The sequence below is a fragment of the Chiloscyllium punctatum genome, chromosome 5 (genome assembly GCF_047496795.1).
Source record: "Chiloscyllium punctatum isolate Juve2018m chromosome 5, sChiPun1.3, whole genome shotgun sequence".
Classification (NCBI taxonomy): domain Eukaryota; kingdom Metazoa; phylum Chordata; class Chondrichthyes; order Orectolobiformes; family Hemiscylliidae; genus Chiloscyllium; species Chiloscyllium punctatum.
The window spans coordinates 60,721,441-60,737,702 of NC_092743.1; the positions used below are offsets into that span (position 1 = coordinate 60,721,441).

The 16,262-nt window shown below is 41.1% G+C and overlaps 1 protein-coding gene across 1 annotated transcript in view; it reads left to right on the plus strand.

Annotated features, from left to right (window-relative positions):
• The first annotated feature begins 1,132 nt into the window (after window positions 1-1,132).
• kcnk9 (potassium channel, subfamily K, member 9) overlaps window positions 1,133-16,262 on the plus strand; it is a 53,347-nt gene continuing 38,217 nt past the window's right edge. Inside the window, exon 1 of the mRNA XM_072570420.1 lies at window positions 1,133-2,018. Within this exon, the coding sequence (XP_072426521.1) occupies window positions 1,469-2,018 (550 nt within the window). The 5' untranslated portion in view covers window positions 1,133-1,468. The remainder of the gene's footprint in view (window positions 2,019-16,262) is intronic.

Genomic DNA, 16,262 nt, shown 5'->3' on the forward strand with positions numbered 1-16,262 from the left:
TTGTTTCATCCTCACAAAGACATTACGCGACCAATGAACGCGAAGCATGAATCGAGATTACACTTCATTCTATAATTGTACACAAAACATAGACTGAATTATTTATTATCTAACATCATCTTAAGAAGATTTATTTTCTCACAAAAAGAAGTATCATACTTTTAAAATAGTGTGTAGCTTTTGAACAAGTGACTTCGCTCACTTCCCTATGAGATTAAATGAACAAAGTAACCTCGGGGGAGTGACTGATAGAACAGGAGTTACATTGACACCAGTCTGAAGTCAGATTACGAGTAATTACGTGCAAAACTTTCGGATCATTCCCGCTGTCTCCAACCATCCCAAAATGTTTCCGAGGTTTTACTTGCCGGATTCTTCTATATATTTTCACAGAACTAACATTAACGTCTTATCTGTGTTTATCTGTGACCTAAAGCCAGGTCCTTGCAGTTGTTCAATTCAATGAAGTACCGCGCCGCTTTGGGCTCTGTTTTACTGCTGTTTCATTCCATATTTGTTTTTCCTTCAGGCGAAATGATATGCCAGGGAATCAAAATCACATGTTTGTAGGAATCAAACTACCGAGACTGATGATTCCCAAATACTTATGTTTAAAACCATTTAATAGCACATGGATATAGATATACGTTTGGACCTGGTAATCAAAAGCCGTGCTCAGTATAACATACAGTTTGCCCAGTTGATCGTGCATTCATAAAAGAAATCATGCTTGAGGGCGACAATTGCAGCCCTACAATTCAAAGCAGAAATGACACAACATCGACTGCACATTAAATATAACATGGAAAAGAAACCTACTAATTCTGCCCCATTACCATTATAATCAATCTCAAGTTATCCTGAGCGTTTAACCCAAGCTATCCCTGCCGGGCCCTAGTCAAATCAGAAATAGATGGGGGAGCTGAAAGATTTGACAATTTTTGTAAGAAAGTTCCCGTTGCTGGCCTTCCGCTCAGCTTGTGCCCGCCCTTATTCTTTCGGATTCACCTGACTTTAATCTCCCCTTCAGCGGGTTATTTCATCCTCATCTTTCACGTTTGATAGTGCAAATACGAGGATGACATCAGCCGGTCTGCTAGCTGTGGTTCTGCATTATAAAAATCCATCTGGAAAAACCTGTTCTTCAGATTAACAAATAAATAAATAAAGACAAAGCACCCTGATGTGCGATGGCTGGGATCCCACTGGGTGTGGTTAGCGAGCACAGGCGACCCGGGGGAGGTAAAGCTCTCCAGCAATCACACCCACCCTAACTTGGTGGGCATCCCACCCAGATCGCTGAGGACTCCGCCAAACCCACTCATTGCAAAGCCCCCGTCAGCATTTCTCCACTGTCACCGGCGGGCTTTGACGCAGATTACACGGCTTTCCAGCACCCGATCGCATCCTTTGTGAACAGATCGCTGAAAGAAAAGCATTCTCCCCCCACCTAAAGCGTGCTGTTTTGATGGCCCTGCGCACTGGGACGACTTGGTTTGGTCAGGTCTTGCGCAGAGTTAGATTGCAGGGATCCTGGTCCCGGCGATCGAGCAGCTTGCTTTGCTTGTCCGCCCCCGAGAAAGCCATCGACGAGGATCAGTACATCGCGGATAACTTAACCAGCCGCTGCCGGGATCCTGGCTGCTGTACCCGGGCTTTCTCGGTGGACCTCGCCCGTTTGGAGAATAGCAGGGAGAGCGGACATGAGCCGCTCACAAGCCGCTTTTTGGAGGCCATGAAGCGGCAGAACGTGCGAACTCTATCCTTGATCATCTGCACGTTCACTTACCTGCTGGTGGGAGCCGCTGTCTTCGATGCCCTCGAGTCTGAGTTTGAAATGGAGCAGGGTGGAAAGCTGAAAGAACAGCAGATCGGGCTCAAGGGCAAGTATAACATTAGCGATGAAGATTACAAGCAACTGGAAGTGATCATCATGCAAGCGGAGCCCCACAGAGCAGGAGTTCAATGGAAATTCGCCGGTTCCTTTTATTTTGCTATTACAGTGATCACAACTATAGGTAAGGATGTGCTTTGTGATTTCACTTTGAAACACACATACATACAGACCGACGCTGTCCTTAGTGCTGAAAGAACAGCGACAAACTAGGAGGGAAACCCCTAAAACCAAGATGGGGTTTGATGGCTTGGCACTTCTGAGGGTAGCAACAGAAGTCTTCTCACGGGGATGAGGCTTTTCTAAAGATCATGTTCGACAGAAATACAAATCTATTTAAAGTCTGTCTCGTAATGGAACCGATGATAATCACGACCTTACTCAAACTCTAAACTCCAAATCTGGTGTAGACAGTGTCCATGGGGATAGTGCACTGAATGCAGTTACAAACAGAGCTCATCGTCTTTGTGCATTGTCTGTAAATGAACTGCGAGTACAATTTCACTGAAAGACTGCTTAACAGACTCACTACTTCAGTTATAGAGCCAGACACTCTGGCTTTCACTGTGATTTTCGGCTTCTTGATTACTAAACGTGATTCGCTTGATAAGATCATGCCTAATTTACATCAGTGCATGTTTAAACGCATTCAGATCATAAGGTCATCATACACATTGTTGAGTGATTCTGCATGGATAGTCCTCGTGGCACCAGGACTCCTAATCAAATCGAAACTACGCTCGTATCTGCTCCATCCAATCTTTGCACGGAACTTGAGTCCTGTTGCATTCAGAGCACTAAACCATCTGGTGGCACTTAACGCAGCAGGAGTGCATGTTGCCTTGTGAAGATCCAGTTAGGAGATTACAAACGTGTTTGTAAAGTGTAAGACGAGACGGTGCGGTATAGGATAGAGGGGAGACCCAGGTTGTGGTGGTAGGAGAAGTTCTATTTAGTATGTTGACTGGCTGCGAAATTTGTTGCTTCGCAAAGTCCAAAATGACAAGCCAAATGGATTTGCAACGCTTTCAAGAAAACCGCAATGTGAGCAAAATAGAATAAAACTGCTTCCCGCGTGTGTGCAGTGCAGCAAACGCAAAAGATGACGTGCTATGAAAAAGGAGGAAATAGACTTCCACATAGTAGGATATTCAATGAGGTGCACAACATAGTTTTCAGTTAAGATACAGTTGCAGGGTTTGTACAAAGAAACTGAACATTTAACTCCTACTAATTGCTGATAGAACTACAAGAGAAGAAAGATATTGAGCAATTAAACATTTTTTAAGATTATAGCGAGATATGTTTAGATTTAAAGGAGGTGTTTGTTAATAATAGGCCCAGAGTCGGGTAGATCAGCCTCGTACTGCACCAAATGCAGTGGTTCAATGTTTGGGGTAAAGTATTGCAGTGATATCCAGTGCCTGGGATACATCAGGTAAGCATTTCGCCTCTTGAATTACAACAATAAACATTTTGCTAAAAAGCACCAGAGTAGAGGAAGATGTGGGTGGTATAGGTTGTTGACAGGATGAGGTGATTCACTGTCATATCACCCGTGATCTCATAAACAGACAGGGGAACTTAACTTCTGTGAAATAAAACCAATAAAAAATATAAAGCTCACGTATTGACTTCCTTATGTTAGATTGGATTTAACGTGGTCGTACCAACTTGGCATCCATTTGGGCCATTCTAGCCATTTTGTTATAGTTCTTTATTTCCCGATGACTTCCAGAGCAATACATTATAAACACTTCGTGTTGTTTCACGGCGCGTTTAAAGTGCAAGTTGCTATTTTACATTTTTAATACTTTTTTGAGGAATACGAAAGATGGAACCCCAACTGAATGAATATCTTTCTTGGAATTTGTTCTGAAGCTCCTGTGAACCGTCTTTGCTCTGACAGCTGCCCCTCTTTGCTGAACCCTAAGCGTCTGAACTGACATTTCCTCCTGACTACCCGTCACTCGATCTACTGACTTTCCCTAATTAATTGCTTTAAATGTTTCCACCAACGCTGCTTATTGAATTACCGACAACAAGTCGAGGCTTAGCAATGTAGTTAAGTCATAATCACAACAGTGTCAGAGCTCGGAGGGGTTTCCAGGCAGGTTCAGGTGCTGATTATTTGACTAGAGACTTCCAGTATCCTCATCACTTTGGAGATCCTTGTACGTCTAGAATTATTGGATTTGGGGGATGTATCCATTGTACCAAATAGTCGCACTTGCAATGTGTACTTTTTAATTTTTTTTGTGCATCGAATAGATGTTGCATGCCTTCTTGCTTGGAATACACTGCACGAAGCTGAGAGTTTCAGAATTACTTTCATACTTGATTAAGAGTTCAATAGTTATTGATTCAGTTACTTAAATTAGAAACCATCTTGCGCTTGAAAACTCATGGCTATAATCAGCGTATTTAGGATAGAAACAAAGTGTAATTACCCCTGGATTGTATTCTCGTGCACGGTTTATGCTTGTGAATGCAAGCGGTTCAGAGGTGTCAACCTTAGTGGTAAGAAAACTGTAGCGCCCTCGTATGAGAAGATTTAACATTTAAAATGTGACCCCCGCAACCACCGTCCTCCACCAGCCCCCATATCTTAAATGCTCTTACTATTTCAAATATGATATCGATTAGAACTAATAAACTTCAGGAAAGTTTTGTTTCTTTTCGATACAGGCAACGCGTCCTCTTTAATCTCAAAACTGACTTGCACTTTTATTCTTTCACAGGATATGGGTCGCCCATCTCTAATTGTCTTTAAAATATATTAGCCAACCCCCTTCTTAAACTACAGCGATGCTTGGGCTGTGGGGAAACGTACAGTGCTATTCCAAATGTTTTTAACCTAATGGAAACGAAAGAACAACGATATAGTTCCAATGCAGGATGATGTGTAACCTGGAGAAGAACTTGTAGGCGGTGATATTTCCACGTTATGTGTTGCCTTTCTCCTACTAGATGGCAGGAGCTATGATTTGGAAGTTGCTGTTGCAGCAGCCTTGTTGAGTTGCTACAATGTATCTTGTCGATAATGCAGTGTTGCCAGAGCAATGTTAGAGCTAGCTGGAGCGTTGTTAGCTTTGTTTTTTGAACTATATATCATTCAAGCTAGCTGCAAATAAGTGTTAGGCGTGAGAAATTATGTAATAAATAACCTTTTCTAGTAACTGCTGAAGAGACCTGATAAATACCTGACAAATAGATGAAAAAGGGATAGATCCAGGGACAAATGCCTCGCTTTCTAAAGAGATACAGAAAATATGACTGCACTGCAGGTTTTGAGAAGACCTAACGCGTCAATTTGTTCCCTGGACATTTTTTCTAATTCAACGTCATCTCCCCTAATCATTAAAGCAGGGGACATTAATAAGAAAGACTGAAGATTTAGTAAATATGTGAACTCGATTCCTAGAGTAAGCTCTTGATGACTTTATCTGCTGACAGGTTTGTTAAAGAGCTAGATAAATATCTGTTCAAGAAGGGAACTGGAAGTTAGGAAGATAGATGATTAAGGATGGTGGGAAGAGGGTGATTTCCTTGCTGCACATGAAGATTCCACCAGCGAACAGTCTTGAAGAATGCAAATTGCAATATTAAATTAAATTAGCCTGGATTTTTGTACGATTGTTCTGGAAGGTAGGGGGACATTTCGAAGAACTCCTATTTCATATCATCAGGTAGCAATTGACAATTCGAAACAAAAGCAGAAATTGCTGGAAAAACTCAGCAGCTCTGGCTGTATCTGTGGGGAGAAAGCAGAGTTAAAGTTTCGAGTCCGCTGATTCTTCCTCAGAACTGATAGCAGCTAGGAAGAAGTGGCATTTACGCTGAAGAAGGGGTTGTGATAGAATGGAAGGAGAGGTGAGCGGATAGGCGGAGATACAGCCCAGTGGGACAGAGAAAGATCTCTAGCATTCGCAATTCTTTCTTTGATTTTAAGTTTAACAATTTGACTTTATCAAACAAGCAGAAAGCAACAAATTTGAAATTAGAAGATGGTGACAGTAAAGTGAGAGGTACTTTTCCACTTAAAGGTAAAACTGCGCGCACAGGGATACATCTCCATTAGTTTTATCACTTCAGATTTTTGAATTCCTTCAGACTGTCACCATGTCCTTCTTATGCCGGAACTGAGAAGAAAGACAGTGTAGATTCTTAATTTTGCCCCGATTTACGAACACTCATATTACAGTGAAACCATAGAATGGTTTCAGCACAAGAGGAGGTCCTTAAGTCTGACGGATCCATACTCTCTGCAAGAACAATTTAACAAGTGCCCGCTTATTACCTGAAATCCTGTGTAATTTTTTTTCCACCTTCAATTGATGGTCCAATTCCCAACACAAGCTAATTTTGCGTTTTAACTTGACACAATCGCTTCCTTAGATGCTGACAATCCAAGAATAGTTTCCATTCCTCGTTTATATTGTGGTCAATGGTTAACAATTTTTTTCCCCTCTCTATATTTTGTCCTATCTCAGTATCACTGCTGTCAACTTACCTTAGATTAAATATTTAGAAAAGCAGATTCATTCTAATAGTTCAATTGAACATGATCACAGGTGAGATTTGTTTCCCAATCTTCTAAACTGCATTGTCATGCAGTTAGTACTTTGAATACAAATTAAAACTCCAGTGTGATACGTTCAAAAGCTATCTTTATTGGGATCTGCTTTCAAGTCGATCTGTATCCCTACTGGTTTAGGATGAGGAGACTTTCCGTCGTGTTCTGATTGAGGATTTTCGGTTTGGGATGGAAGCTCCATGAGTTCCATTACTTGGGGATGGAGACCTGTAAAATGACTTATGGCTTGTGCTTATTTTTTTTTCCATAAACGTAGCCAAGGAGGAGTTAAATTCAGGCGTTTTGCATAATACTCTCTTGAACCTTTGTTTGAATTGGTTTCTGGCTGATCCAGTGGATTCATCTCAACTCGAACCCAATAAATTGTCTTTCTTTGCGATCTTCTCATCCATAACCCTCATCCCGTTTCATCCAGTGTTTTTTTTTGCAATCTTACACGTCTCTCTTCCTTATCCATTCTCGTCCTCCTCTTTCCTGACATATCTCGTCCTTATCTCTCCGCGTTCCTCTTCGTTCTGTTATGCAATCTTCAAATTAAGTCACTCCATCTCGTGACTGTGTTTTGTCATAAATCTTGCTCGTTTTTCATTTTCAGCTGAAAATGTTAGTGTTTCAAAATGTATACAAAACATACAATTGCCACTCTGAGCAAAATAGCGGAGACTGGTGGAAAGAAAGGCTGAATTTACATTACCGAAGAATAGTTTGACAGTTTTAACACCGAGGAATAACGGGTCTTCTACAACTCATCTGAAAAGTACATGCAACGCTAAACGAATGTTCCCTGCCTCCTCTTCATACCTATCTAGATGACAAAGAAAGCGTTTGAACAAAGGGGTGGCAAATCTCACTTCACAATCAGAAGCTTAAAGCGGTCGAACGTCATGTACATTTGCGCACCCATCACCCCCCCCCCCCCTCCCCCCCCCACCACCCCCACCACTAAAAGCATTAAAATGCACTGGTTTCCAGTTGGAACTTAGGACTTATTCAAACTTCCATTGCTTGTGATCTGGGATAGCCTCGTCATTCCCAGGTATCTCCCGCTCTGGTCATTATAGTTGAAATACTTTGATTACGGTGCCTCCCAGTTCATGCGAGGAACGGGCACCCGAATGGTTTTCTGTTCTAATCCATTTTTCTTATGAATTGGAAACAAGAAACACTTGCAAACACATACACTGCCTTTGCACAACTCCATCGCCGGATACACGCATGCATACACACGGTAATTCTATCTCCATCTCATTCACATACATTTTAAATGCTTGCACACTACACGCAGCTTGTGCCTCCTTTCATATGCACACATGTTCATCTCTGCAATTTTATAGGCCTCAGCAGCCACAGTTGCCATATTCTTCAATGGTTCCAAGTAATAACGGTGGAACTCTATTCATAGTAATTACTCTTTCACAATAAACAACAAGTCCTGGAAGCCGCACATGCACAGATAAATATAAAAAAGGCAATCTCTAAATTCTATGTTTAACTGTGCACAGGTGGATTCCAGCACTCGTTGTTCATAAACAATGGTGTGCTGTCGGAGTCACTGCAGGCTGTACTAAAATAAGATAAATAAGTTGAGGAGAAATCACCTTTCTATGCAGTTGATCTTATAACACCTATATATTGATTATTAAGATGCAAGTGGATTTTTACCGCTCAATAGCGTCAGTGACCCTGATAATGTAATTTATATTCGTGAAATGTCAAATTTCCCCATTGTGATGAAAAAGAATCGCATTCTTAAGATAATCTTTTCATGGTTGACGATCTAAAGATGTCGTCAGTGGAAGCCCAGGCAAGGCTACCTTCTGCTTCCTTCATCATCTCAGGCACGGACAGCTAGATGGGCATTTTGTTTAGTTTAGAGTCAAAGGCTCTTGACCCTGATCTCCTCACTGCCGTATCTCCATAGCTCGCCTCGGGAGAAATGCCCTGGTTATGACTATTAAGATGAGGCACCGATTCAGCCCCAGGCAGGAGAGTACCTCATGGTGTCAGCAATTAGAGACTTCCTACATTTGCATAAGGTAACGCAGGAATAGCAGGAAGTTTTGTCAAAGTCACCGGACAACTTAACACAAAGGACGCCGGACTGCGGATCATGCACGCTGTTGAATGGGTGCCTCCATGGACAGGTTGACAGCTGTCATGAAGACCCAGGTCTAATAGTGTCAAAATCTTGCTGGATGTCCACACACACACACAACAGATAGAGAGAGAGAGATACCCTGTTTTGGGTGGTGACACTGCCAGCGGAATGGAGAGCAGGGATCCACCTTGGAAAGTGAGTTTCTAAAAGAAGGCACCCAGTCTGGGGCTCAAACCCACGTCATCACTCAGCAGGAATGGCAAGCTCACAGGGAGATGTAGGACCATGACTTTGCCTCTTGGTGCCTATTGCTCAATAAGAGACAGGGTGGTGCCAGTAGGCACCCAGGTGAAAGAGAAACCACACTCACTGCCCAGAAGTCTCCTCTCTAGACACACCAAAGATGGTGGGCTTTCCATCTTCATCTTATCTGCTACATTCAGGCCTGTGAGAGTTCAAACCACTGGGCAGAATACATTTGGCATATATGGCCCTCTGGATGGAATCACTCCCCTCCTCACCCTTGGGGTTGTGCAATAAAACTTACAAGGCCAATAAGTTCTACTGGAGAGCAGGCTTCCTCCACCTGTCTGCAGAACCCAGGAATGCACCAAGACACAGTGGATGAGAAAAAAAAAGATTTTTAACCTTCTGAGATGGCATAGATAGTATGGATGAGATATCTGTGAAAATTTCCAGCTTTTCTAAATTTATGTCATTTTTTTACTATTAAGTGCAAGTGCAAAACTCAGTCCAGCCACAACTACATCATTGAAGATATAGATCTCATCCATCATTAGAATTACACAACACAAATAGACAAGGTGTGAAGTGAAGAGCTCCTGCACCATATGCAGGTAATGGCATATCACAGGCAATTGCTACTTTGGGAAGTAGACTCCATCTTTTCAGCTTGACAGGCTTTAAAATTTATCATTGTTACCTTGGATGACATGCTCAAAAGTGTATAATGCTAGGATCTGGACCACACATGTCTGATTCTCAAAGCATGTATGCTTATATTTCACAGGTAATGGTGTTGTCAATTGTAGGGCCTCACATTGTTTGAAATCAAAGCCTTCTCTCTCTTATAGAATAGAGCACTTACCCTGTCCAACCCAGATGTATTCACTGCTATTTCATCTCTGTTGCTTGTAGCATAATTGAAAACATCAGTGGTTGCTCCTTGAACAGAAGGTTTCAGGCTCAGATTCTCTACCTTTTGCATTCACTTACAAGATACAGGCATTGCTGGCTGGGCCAGCAATTATTGCCTATTTCTAGCTGCCCTTGAAAGTTTATGGTGAGCATCCTTCATGAACCACTGCAGTCAATTTGTTGTAGATACACCCACAAAGCTATAATGGAGGGGATTCCAGGATTTTGATTCAGCAATACTGAAGAAACAACAATATTTTTCCCAAGTCAGGGTGGTGAGTAGATTGGAGAGAAAATTGCAGATGGTGGTTTGCCCTTTCTTTCTGGCTTTGCCCTTCTCGGTGGGAGTGGTCATGGCAAATTACAGGTGATTGTCTAAGGAACCTTGCCGAATATCTGCACTGCATCTTATAGATGGTACGCACTGCATCTTGTAGATGGTACACACTCCTGCTATTGAGCATCAGTGGTAGAGGCACTGAATGTTGATGTGGTGCCAGTCAAGTGGCTAATTTGTCCTGGATGGTGTCAATCATCAGTGTTGTTGGAACTGCACTCATTGGGCAAATGGGGAGTTTACCATCACATTACCGACTTGTACCTTGTTGATAGTGGGGGCAGACCATGGATTGGAAATGGTCATTGCCGAGCATTTGCATGGCTTGAATGTTACCTGCCACTTATCAGCTAAAGCCTGAATATGTTCCAGATCTTGTGGCAGATTGGTGCATCAGTAACTGAAGAGCTGTGAATGGTGCTGAGCATTGAGCAACCATGAGCGAATATCCCCACTTCTAACCATATGAAGGAGGAAGCAGTTGAAGGTAGTTGGTAGGACATGAGGGATTCCTGCAGAGATGTACTGGAAATGACCTCCAACCACAAGCATTTTCCTTTGTGCCAGCTCCAACTCCAACCAGGGCAGTTTTCCCCAATTTCCATTGACTCAATTTTGTTTGAACTCCCTGATATCACATTTGGTCAAATGAGGCCTTAATATCAAAGGAAGGCACTCTCAACTCACCTCTGGAATTTAGATTTTCTGAACATGTTTTGACTAAGACTTTAATGATTTAGATTTAGATTACTTACAGTGTGGAAACAGACCCTTTGGCCCAACAAGTCCACACCAACCCGCTGAAGCGCAACCCACCCAGACTCATTCCCCTACATTTACCTCTTCACCTAACACTACGGGTAATTTAGCATGGCCAATTCACCTAACCTGCACATTTTTGGACTGTGCGAGGAAACCAGAGCACCAGAAGGAAACCCACATAGACACGGGGAGAATGTGCAAACTCCACATAGTCAGTCGCCTGAGGCAGGAATTGAACCCAGGTCTCTGGCGCTGTGAGGCAGCAGTGCTAACCACTGTGCCGCCATCCTGCCCACTAATGATGTTAGGAGCTGAGTGTCCTGGCAGAACCCAAACTGAATGTCAGTGAGCAGGTTAATGTTAAGCAAGTGATGCTTGATAGCACTGTTGATGACCCTTTCTGTCACTTTACCAATGATTCAGAGTGGCAGGTGGGCTGGTAATGCGCCGGTATGTGTGTGCCCTGCTTTTTCTGTACAGGGCTTGGCTGGGCAATTTCTAGGGGTGTGCAAAGTTCTGGAGCACAGAATTTGTTGAAATATAATGATTAATGGAGTATGACAGGAAAGAATTTGTAGTACTATAATTCCATTGCTTATAGGTTCAGTAATAAGAATGCATTGTGGAATACCTAATCTATGATGTTTGGGCATTCATCATTTTTATCAGTTATTGAACATGCATGGTGTGTAGTAAATGCTTTTATAATAAATTACCATCTCATCCTTTTTGACCCAATACAAAACAAATGTTGTTGAAAAATTCATCCAAATTTGAACAATTTAATAGCGAACTGATGGTGTTTAATGCACACATTTAGGAAAACTGTCCACTGATACATCTACCGCTATGGTGTGGATTTTTCCTTTTCTAATATCGTTCGATTCTAATGCAGGTGAAGGGAACTAACAGACATTCAACAACATAGATATAATCAAGCAGCCTAAGTTGTTCTTTGTGAAGTAATGGCATAGCTGGCAAATCAGGGATTTTGTTAAAATTAGTTTTAAATTTCAATTTTTTACTCAATTGAGGGAAGCATATGCTCATACTCTGACAAAGGTGATTACTTGCAGCTATGACATGTTGGAGAATCAGTACTGCATTGGATGAGAGATGCTGTAGCAACGTGGTAGGTGGTGAATGAAGTGACTTTAGGACAATCTTGAAAAATCTCACTACGCCTCATAGAGAGAAGCCCTCTGTGAAACCGGAAGAAATTACCCTTAGCTGTAACATGGGAAGATTCACTGTTTATTTTAGCATTGGTATATGAGAGTCAATGGGGCACTATCTAATTTTTCCTCCTTTACTCCACAGAAGCCTTGGCTGTAATTCTGAGTGGATGTGATATCCCTCTACCTAACTAAAAGTTGGGAGTGACCCAGCCTTCAAAAGGAAATCCAAGTGGATCTTTTTGTTGTTGGGCCATTACTTGCCTCAGAGTAATACTTCTACCCCCAGTCAAGTGGCTAGTAGCTTTCTAGATAACTGCATGGGAATAGTGGCCACTGCTAAGAGTGTAGCTAATCCCAAATGAGTAACATTGGTGGAGATTGGACACCAAACTAAGTGAGGCACTCTTGTCAGGTTGGAAGAAAGTCAGCCAGACCCCAGCAAGGGCAATGGGTGGAAGCTCCAGTGGGGAGGATGTGGAAGTAACAAACAGAGATAGTAGTAATTTGTGCAGAATAATGTTGAACACATCCCACCCCTCAGCTTTCAAATATGCCAGCAGGGGGCATAAAATCCAGCTACTCAATTCATTTGAGTTGCTGTAGTCATGGGAGAGGGTAGACTTGAAAGGCTCCGTGATATTGTAAATGTTAACACATAGTGCCTCATAATTGTAACATGTTGATGTGTGTGCATAATTCATCACAACCACTTGGTTCCTGCTGTCAGCTGTTACTACTGTTATATTCTAATTTATGTTCACAACAGCATAAGAGGATATTTAGAATGCAATGTTGTTGTGAACACAGCTCTGGGATATATGATTGCGTAGAATCCTCCTTACTTTGGTCAGGTTAAAATAGGAACTCACTAATTTTGGCAAATCTTGTGCAGTTACTAATTTATGCCACCACTCATTGACATTTTTAAGCTCCAACATCATTGTATTACTTAAATTTTTTCAAACTTTTCTTTTAATATGCAACATTATTATACATCATACAATATTTAGGTGTCAGGCTGTGACATATATTGCCTTGCAGTGATGGATTCTGTGGTTATTATGTACCAATATTAATTTCTGATGTTTAATAAATGGGATGAATGAATTACTTTTCATTTTCATGACATATCATTGCAAAATTGCAATCATTCATGAAGCATTTCTCTTTCTGAAAACAAAGGGCATGTGTAAGAATGTAATATGTGCATTTTAATTGCGCTTTTGCTTATAAAAAGAAATCCCATGTTTGAAGAACAGTTAAGGCATTTGCTAAAAAAGGAAAATTACTTCATGATTATGCGTAAACAGAAGCAGCTTGTTGGCACACAACATTGATTTCTAATCAACCTAAAAGCACCTAAGAAAATAAATGTTTTAAAGTATATATTCTATGATGATACAAACTCCTTCTAAGAATATACATTGGTTGTCATGATTTAATAAGTATGTTGCAATGCTCAGTAGCTCAATAACTCAAGAAACTTGCCAGTATCACCATCAGGTTTCTAGTTATCCTCTTGTTCTTAGGAAACTTCTAAATAAGTGGCTGGAGTGTAACCAAATCTCGGGTTGTCTTGCCATCAAGCTCAAAATGAATCTCAAATCTGTCTGGATGGATGGTAGGAACTGGGGAACGACTTTACGGACACTGATCAATTAAGAATGCTCATGAAGTGGATTACTATTCACAACAGAGATCTGCTGGTCCACCTTAACTGATACCAAAGTCTGCCACCTTAGCTGCCTTGGCAATGCCATTGATTGAGGTAGCTGCTGCTGATGCACAATTGTATATATTGCATTTTTTATATCTTTCTATCCTTCAGGGTCATCAAAACATCACCAAATCAATCATCTTGTGGCATATAAAGTGTGCTAAGGGTTGGTTACAGATTGCCTTTTGGCTATCATCCTAACCAAACATTCATCATCAGCTTTAAAAGCAACCACTGAGGGAACTGTTCCAGCACCTTCTGTATTTTCATGAATCCTTGAAGGTCATGCAAGATCATTTTAGTGCGCTGGAGTAAGGAAGGCAGGCTCTGAAACTGGAAGGCTGAAACTTTCGGTGGCAAATTTGGAGCCATGAGGATGACTAAAGCAACAGTTATCTCTTCATTGACCATGGATCAGCCAATAAGGGTGACAACTACATAGTCCGGGTTCATCCTGATGTTTGTAAAATGGTAGGGGCATAAAGTTGTTGCCAATTGGCCAATCCTCTGGAGGAGGGTGAACCACCAGAGGTCGTGATTGACATTAGTGTTTAAGACATAGTAAGGGGCATTTGGTCCTACAATTGGAATTTGGGAACCTAGGTGGAAAATTAGCAAAATACCTATCCAAGCCAGATGGGTTGCATCTGAACAGAGTTGGGACTTAGTTCTGTGTGGGCATTCAGATAGTGTTTTTGGGGAGGGCTTAAATCAACTCAGCAAGTCATATCATGGTGCACGAAATACTGGAGAGAGAAATAGCATTATTATAGAGTTAATAGGTGCAGTTGGATAAGGGAAAATGTAATGAAATGAAAGTAATGAAAGGGCTACACTACATGTAAGTTACTGCATGGAGTAAAGTTAATAAGGTTGGTAAGTAAAGGTATGAATTGCTTTGTGGGATTATAATGTTGTGGCATCAGCAAAGACCAGTCCTTCGGAAGGGCTGATCTATCTGTTAAATATTCTGTGTTCCAAGGTGTTCAGAAAAGATAGGAAAAGGTAAAAAAATGAGGAGGTGTCATGTTTGGATAAGGACAGCATTATAATATTGGAGAAAGAGGATGTTTCAGAGGGTTCAAGGGCAGAAGGAATTTAGCTGCAGCTAAGGAATAAATGGTGTTCAGTTACATTTTGCTGTGTAACACACAGAGCATCAGCTAATGGAAATGATGCAGAGAAGCAATTCTATAAGGAAATTATGAAGATGTGTAAACATCATTGAGTAGTTATAATGACACAAACAAATTACTTGTACATCAACTAGGATAGTGGTGGATTAAGGTGCAGTGAGGAGCATATACTTTTAGATTGTATTCAGGAAAATCTCCTAAAGCAGTACATATCTAGCCCAACAAGAAATGAAGCCCTGCTATCCCAGGTTCGTGGGAATGAGGTAATCAAGTAGATCCCCATGAGACAATACTGGAACATTTGGTAGCGTAAGGTTTAGGATGATGGTGGAAAATGACATTGGTCAATCCATAGTAAGAATGATCAACCAGTAATGAGTGGACTTAATGGGGCAAGAACAGCTGGGCTGAATAGATTGAAATCAAAAGTTGGTGATAAAAAAAGTTTTTGAAAATTTAAAGAAGAGATTATTTCAGCACAGTCAAGGTATATTTCCCACAAAAGGAAAAGTAGAGCAAACAAATCCAGAGCTCCCCGGATACAAAGGAGATACAGTTGGCACTTGGTTTATCAGGCAGTGGGACTGCACGAGATGCAGCTAAGGATATTGAGAAAAGTGTAAGTGGAAATTCAAAAGCACTGGCAATTATCTTTCAATTTTTCATGGACTTTGGGGTGATGCCAGTGGATTAGTGACATGTGCCTTTTTCAAAAATGTTTGTAAAGATTATCCCAGCTATTACAGACTAGTGAGCTTAACTATGATGGTAGGCAAATTTATATAAACAATTATTTGGGATAGAATTAATAATCACATGGTAAAAATGTGGATTGACTCAGTAAAGTCAACACAGATATAATGAGGGAAAATAATGTCTAACTAATTTGCTGCAATTTCTTAAAGAGATAACAAAAAGAGTTGATGTGGGAAAGCCTTTTATAGTGGTATTTCTGGACAGATAAAATGTGTTCCAAATTCCAAACAGAGCCACACAACAAACCTGTGAAGAAAATTACAGGTCATGCAATAAGGGAGACAGTGTAACATTGTTATAACATTGATTGAGGTATAGGAAACAGGGAATGGTGGTTAATAGGGATTTTTTCAGGTTGGAAGAAGGTTTGTAATGGAGTTCCACTGGGTTGAAGTTTGGATCCTTGCTTTCACTGATATATAAAAATGATCTAGACTTTGATGTGCAGCAGACAATTTCAAACTTTGCACAGAATTTGGGAGGATTTTAAATGGTGATCATGGTGTAGAACATCTATGATGATATAATGGCTTTAAGAGGTGTATCTTTTCTATGTGAAGAAAGGTTCAGACAGATGTACTGAGTGGTCTGGTGAAAGACAATAGAGTAAACAGCTTGTGAGGCCTTGG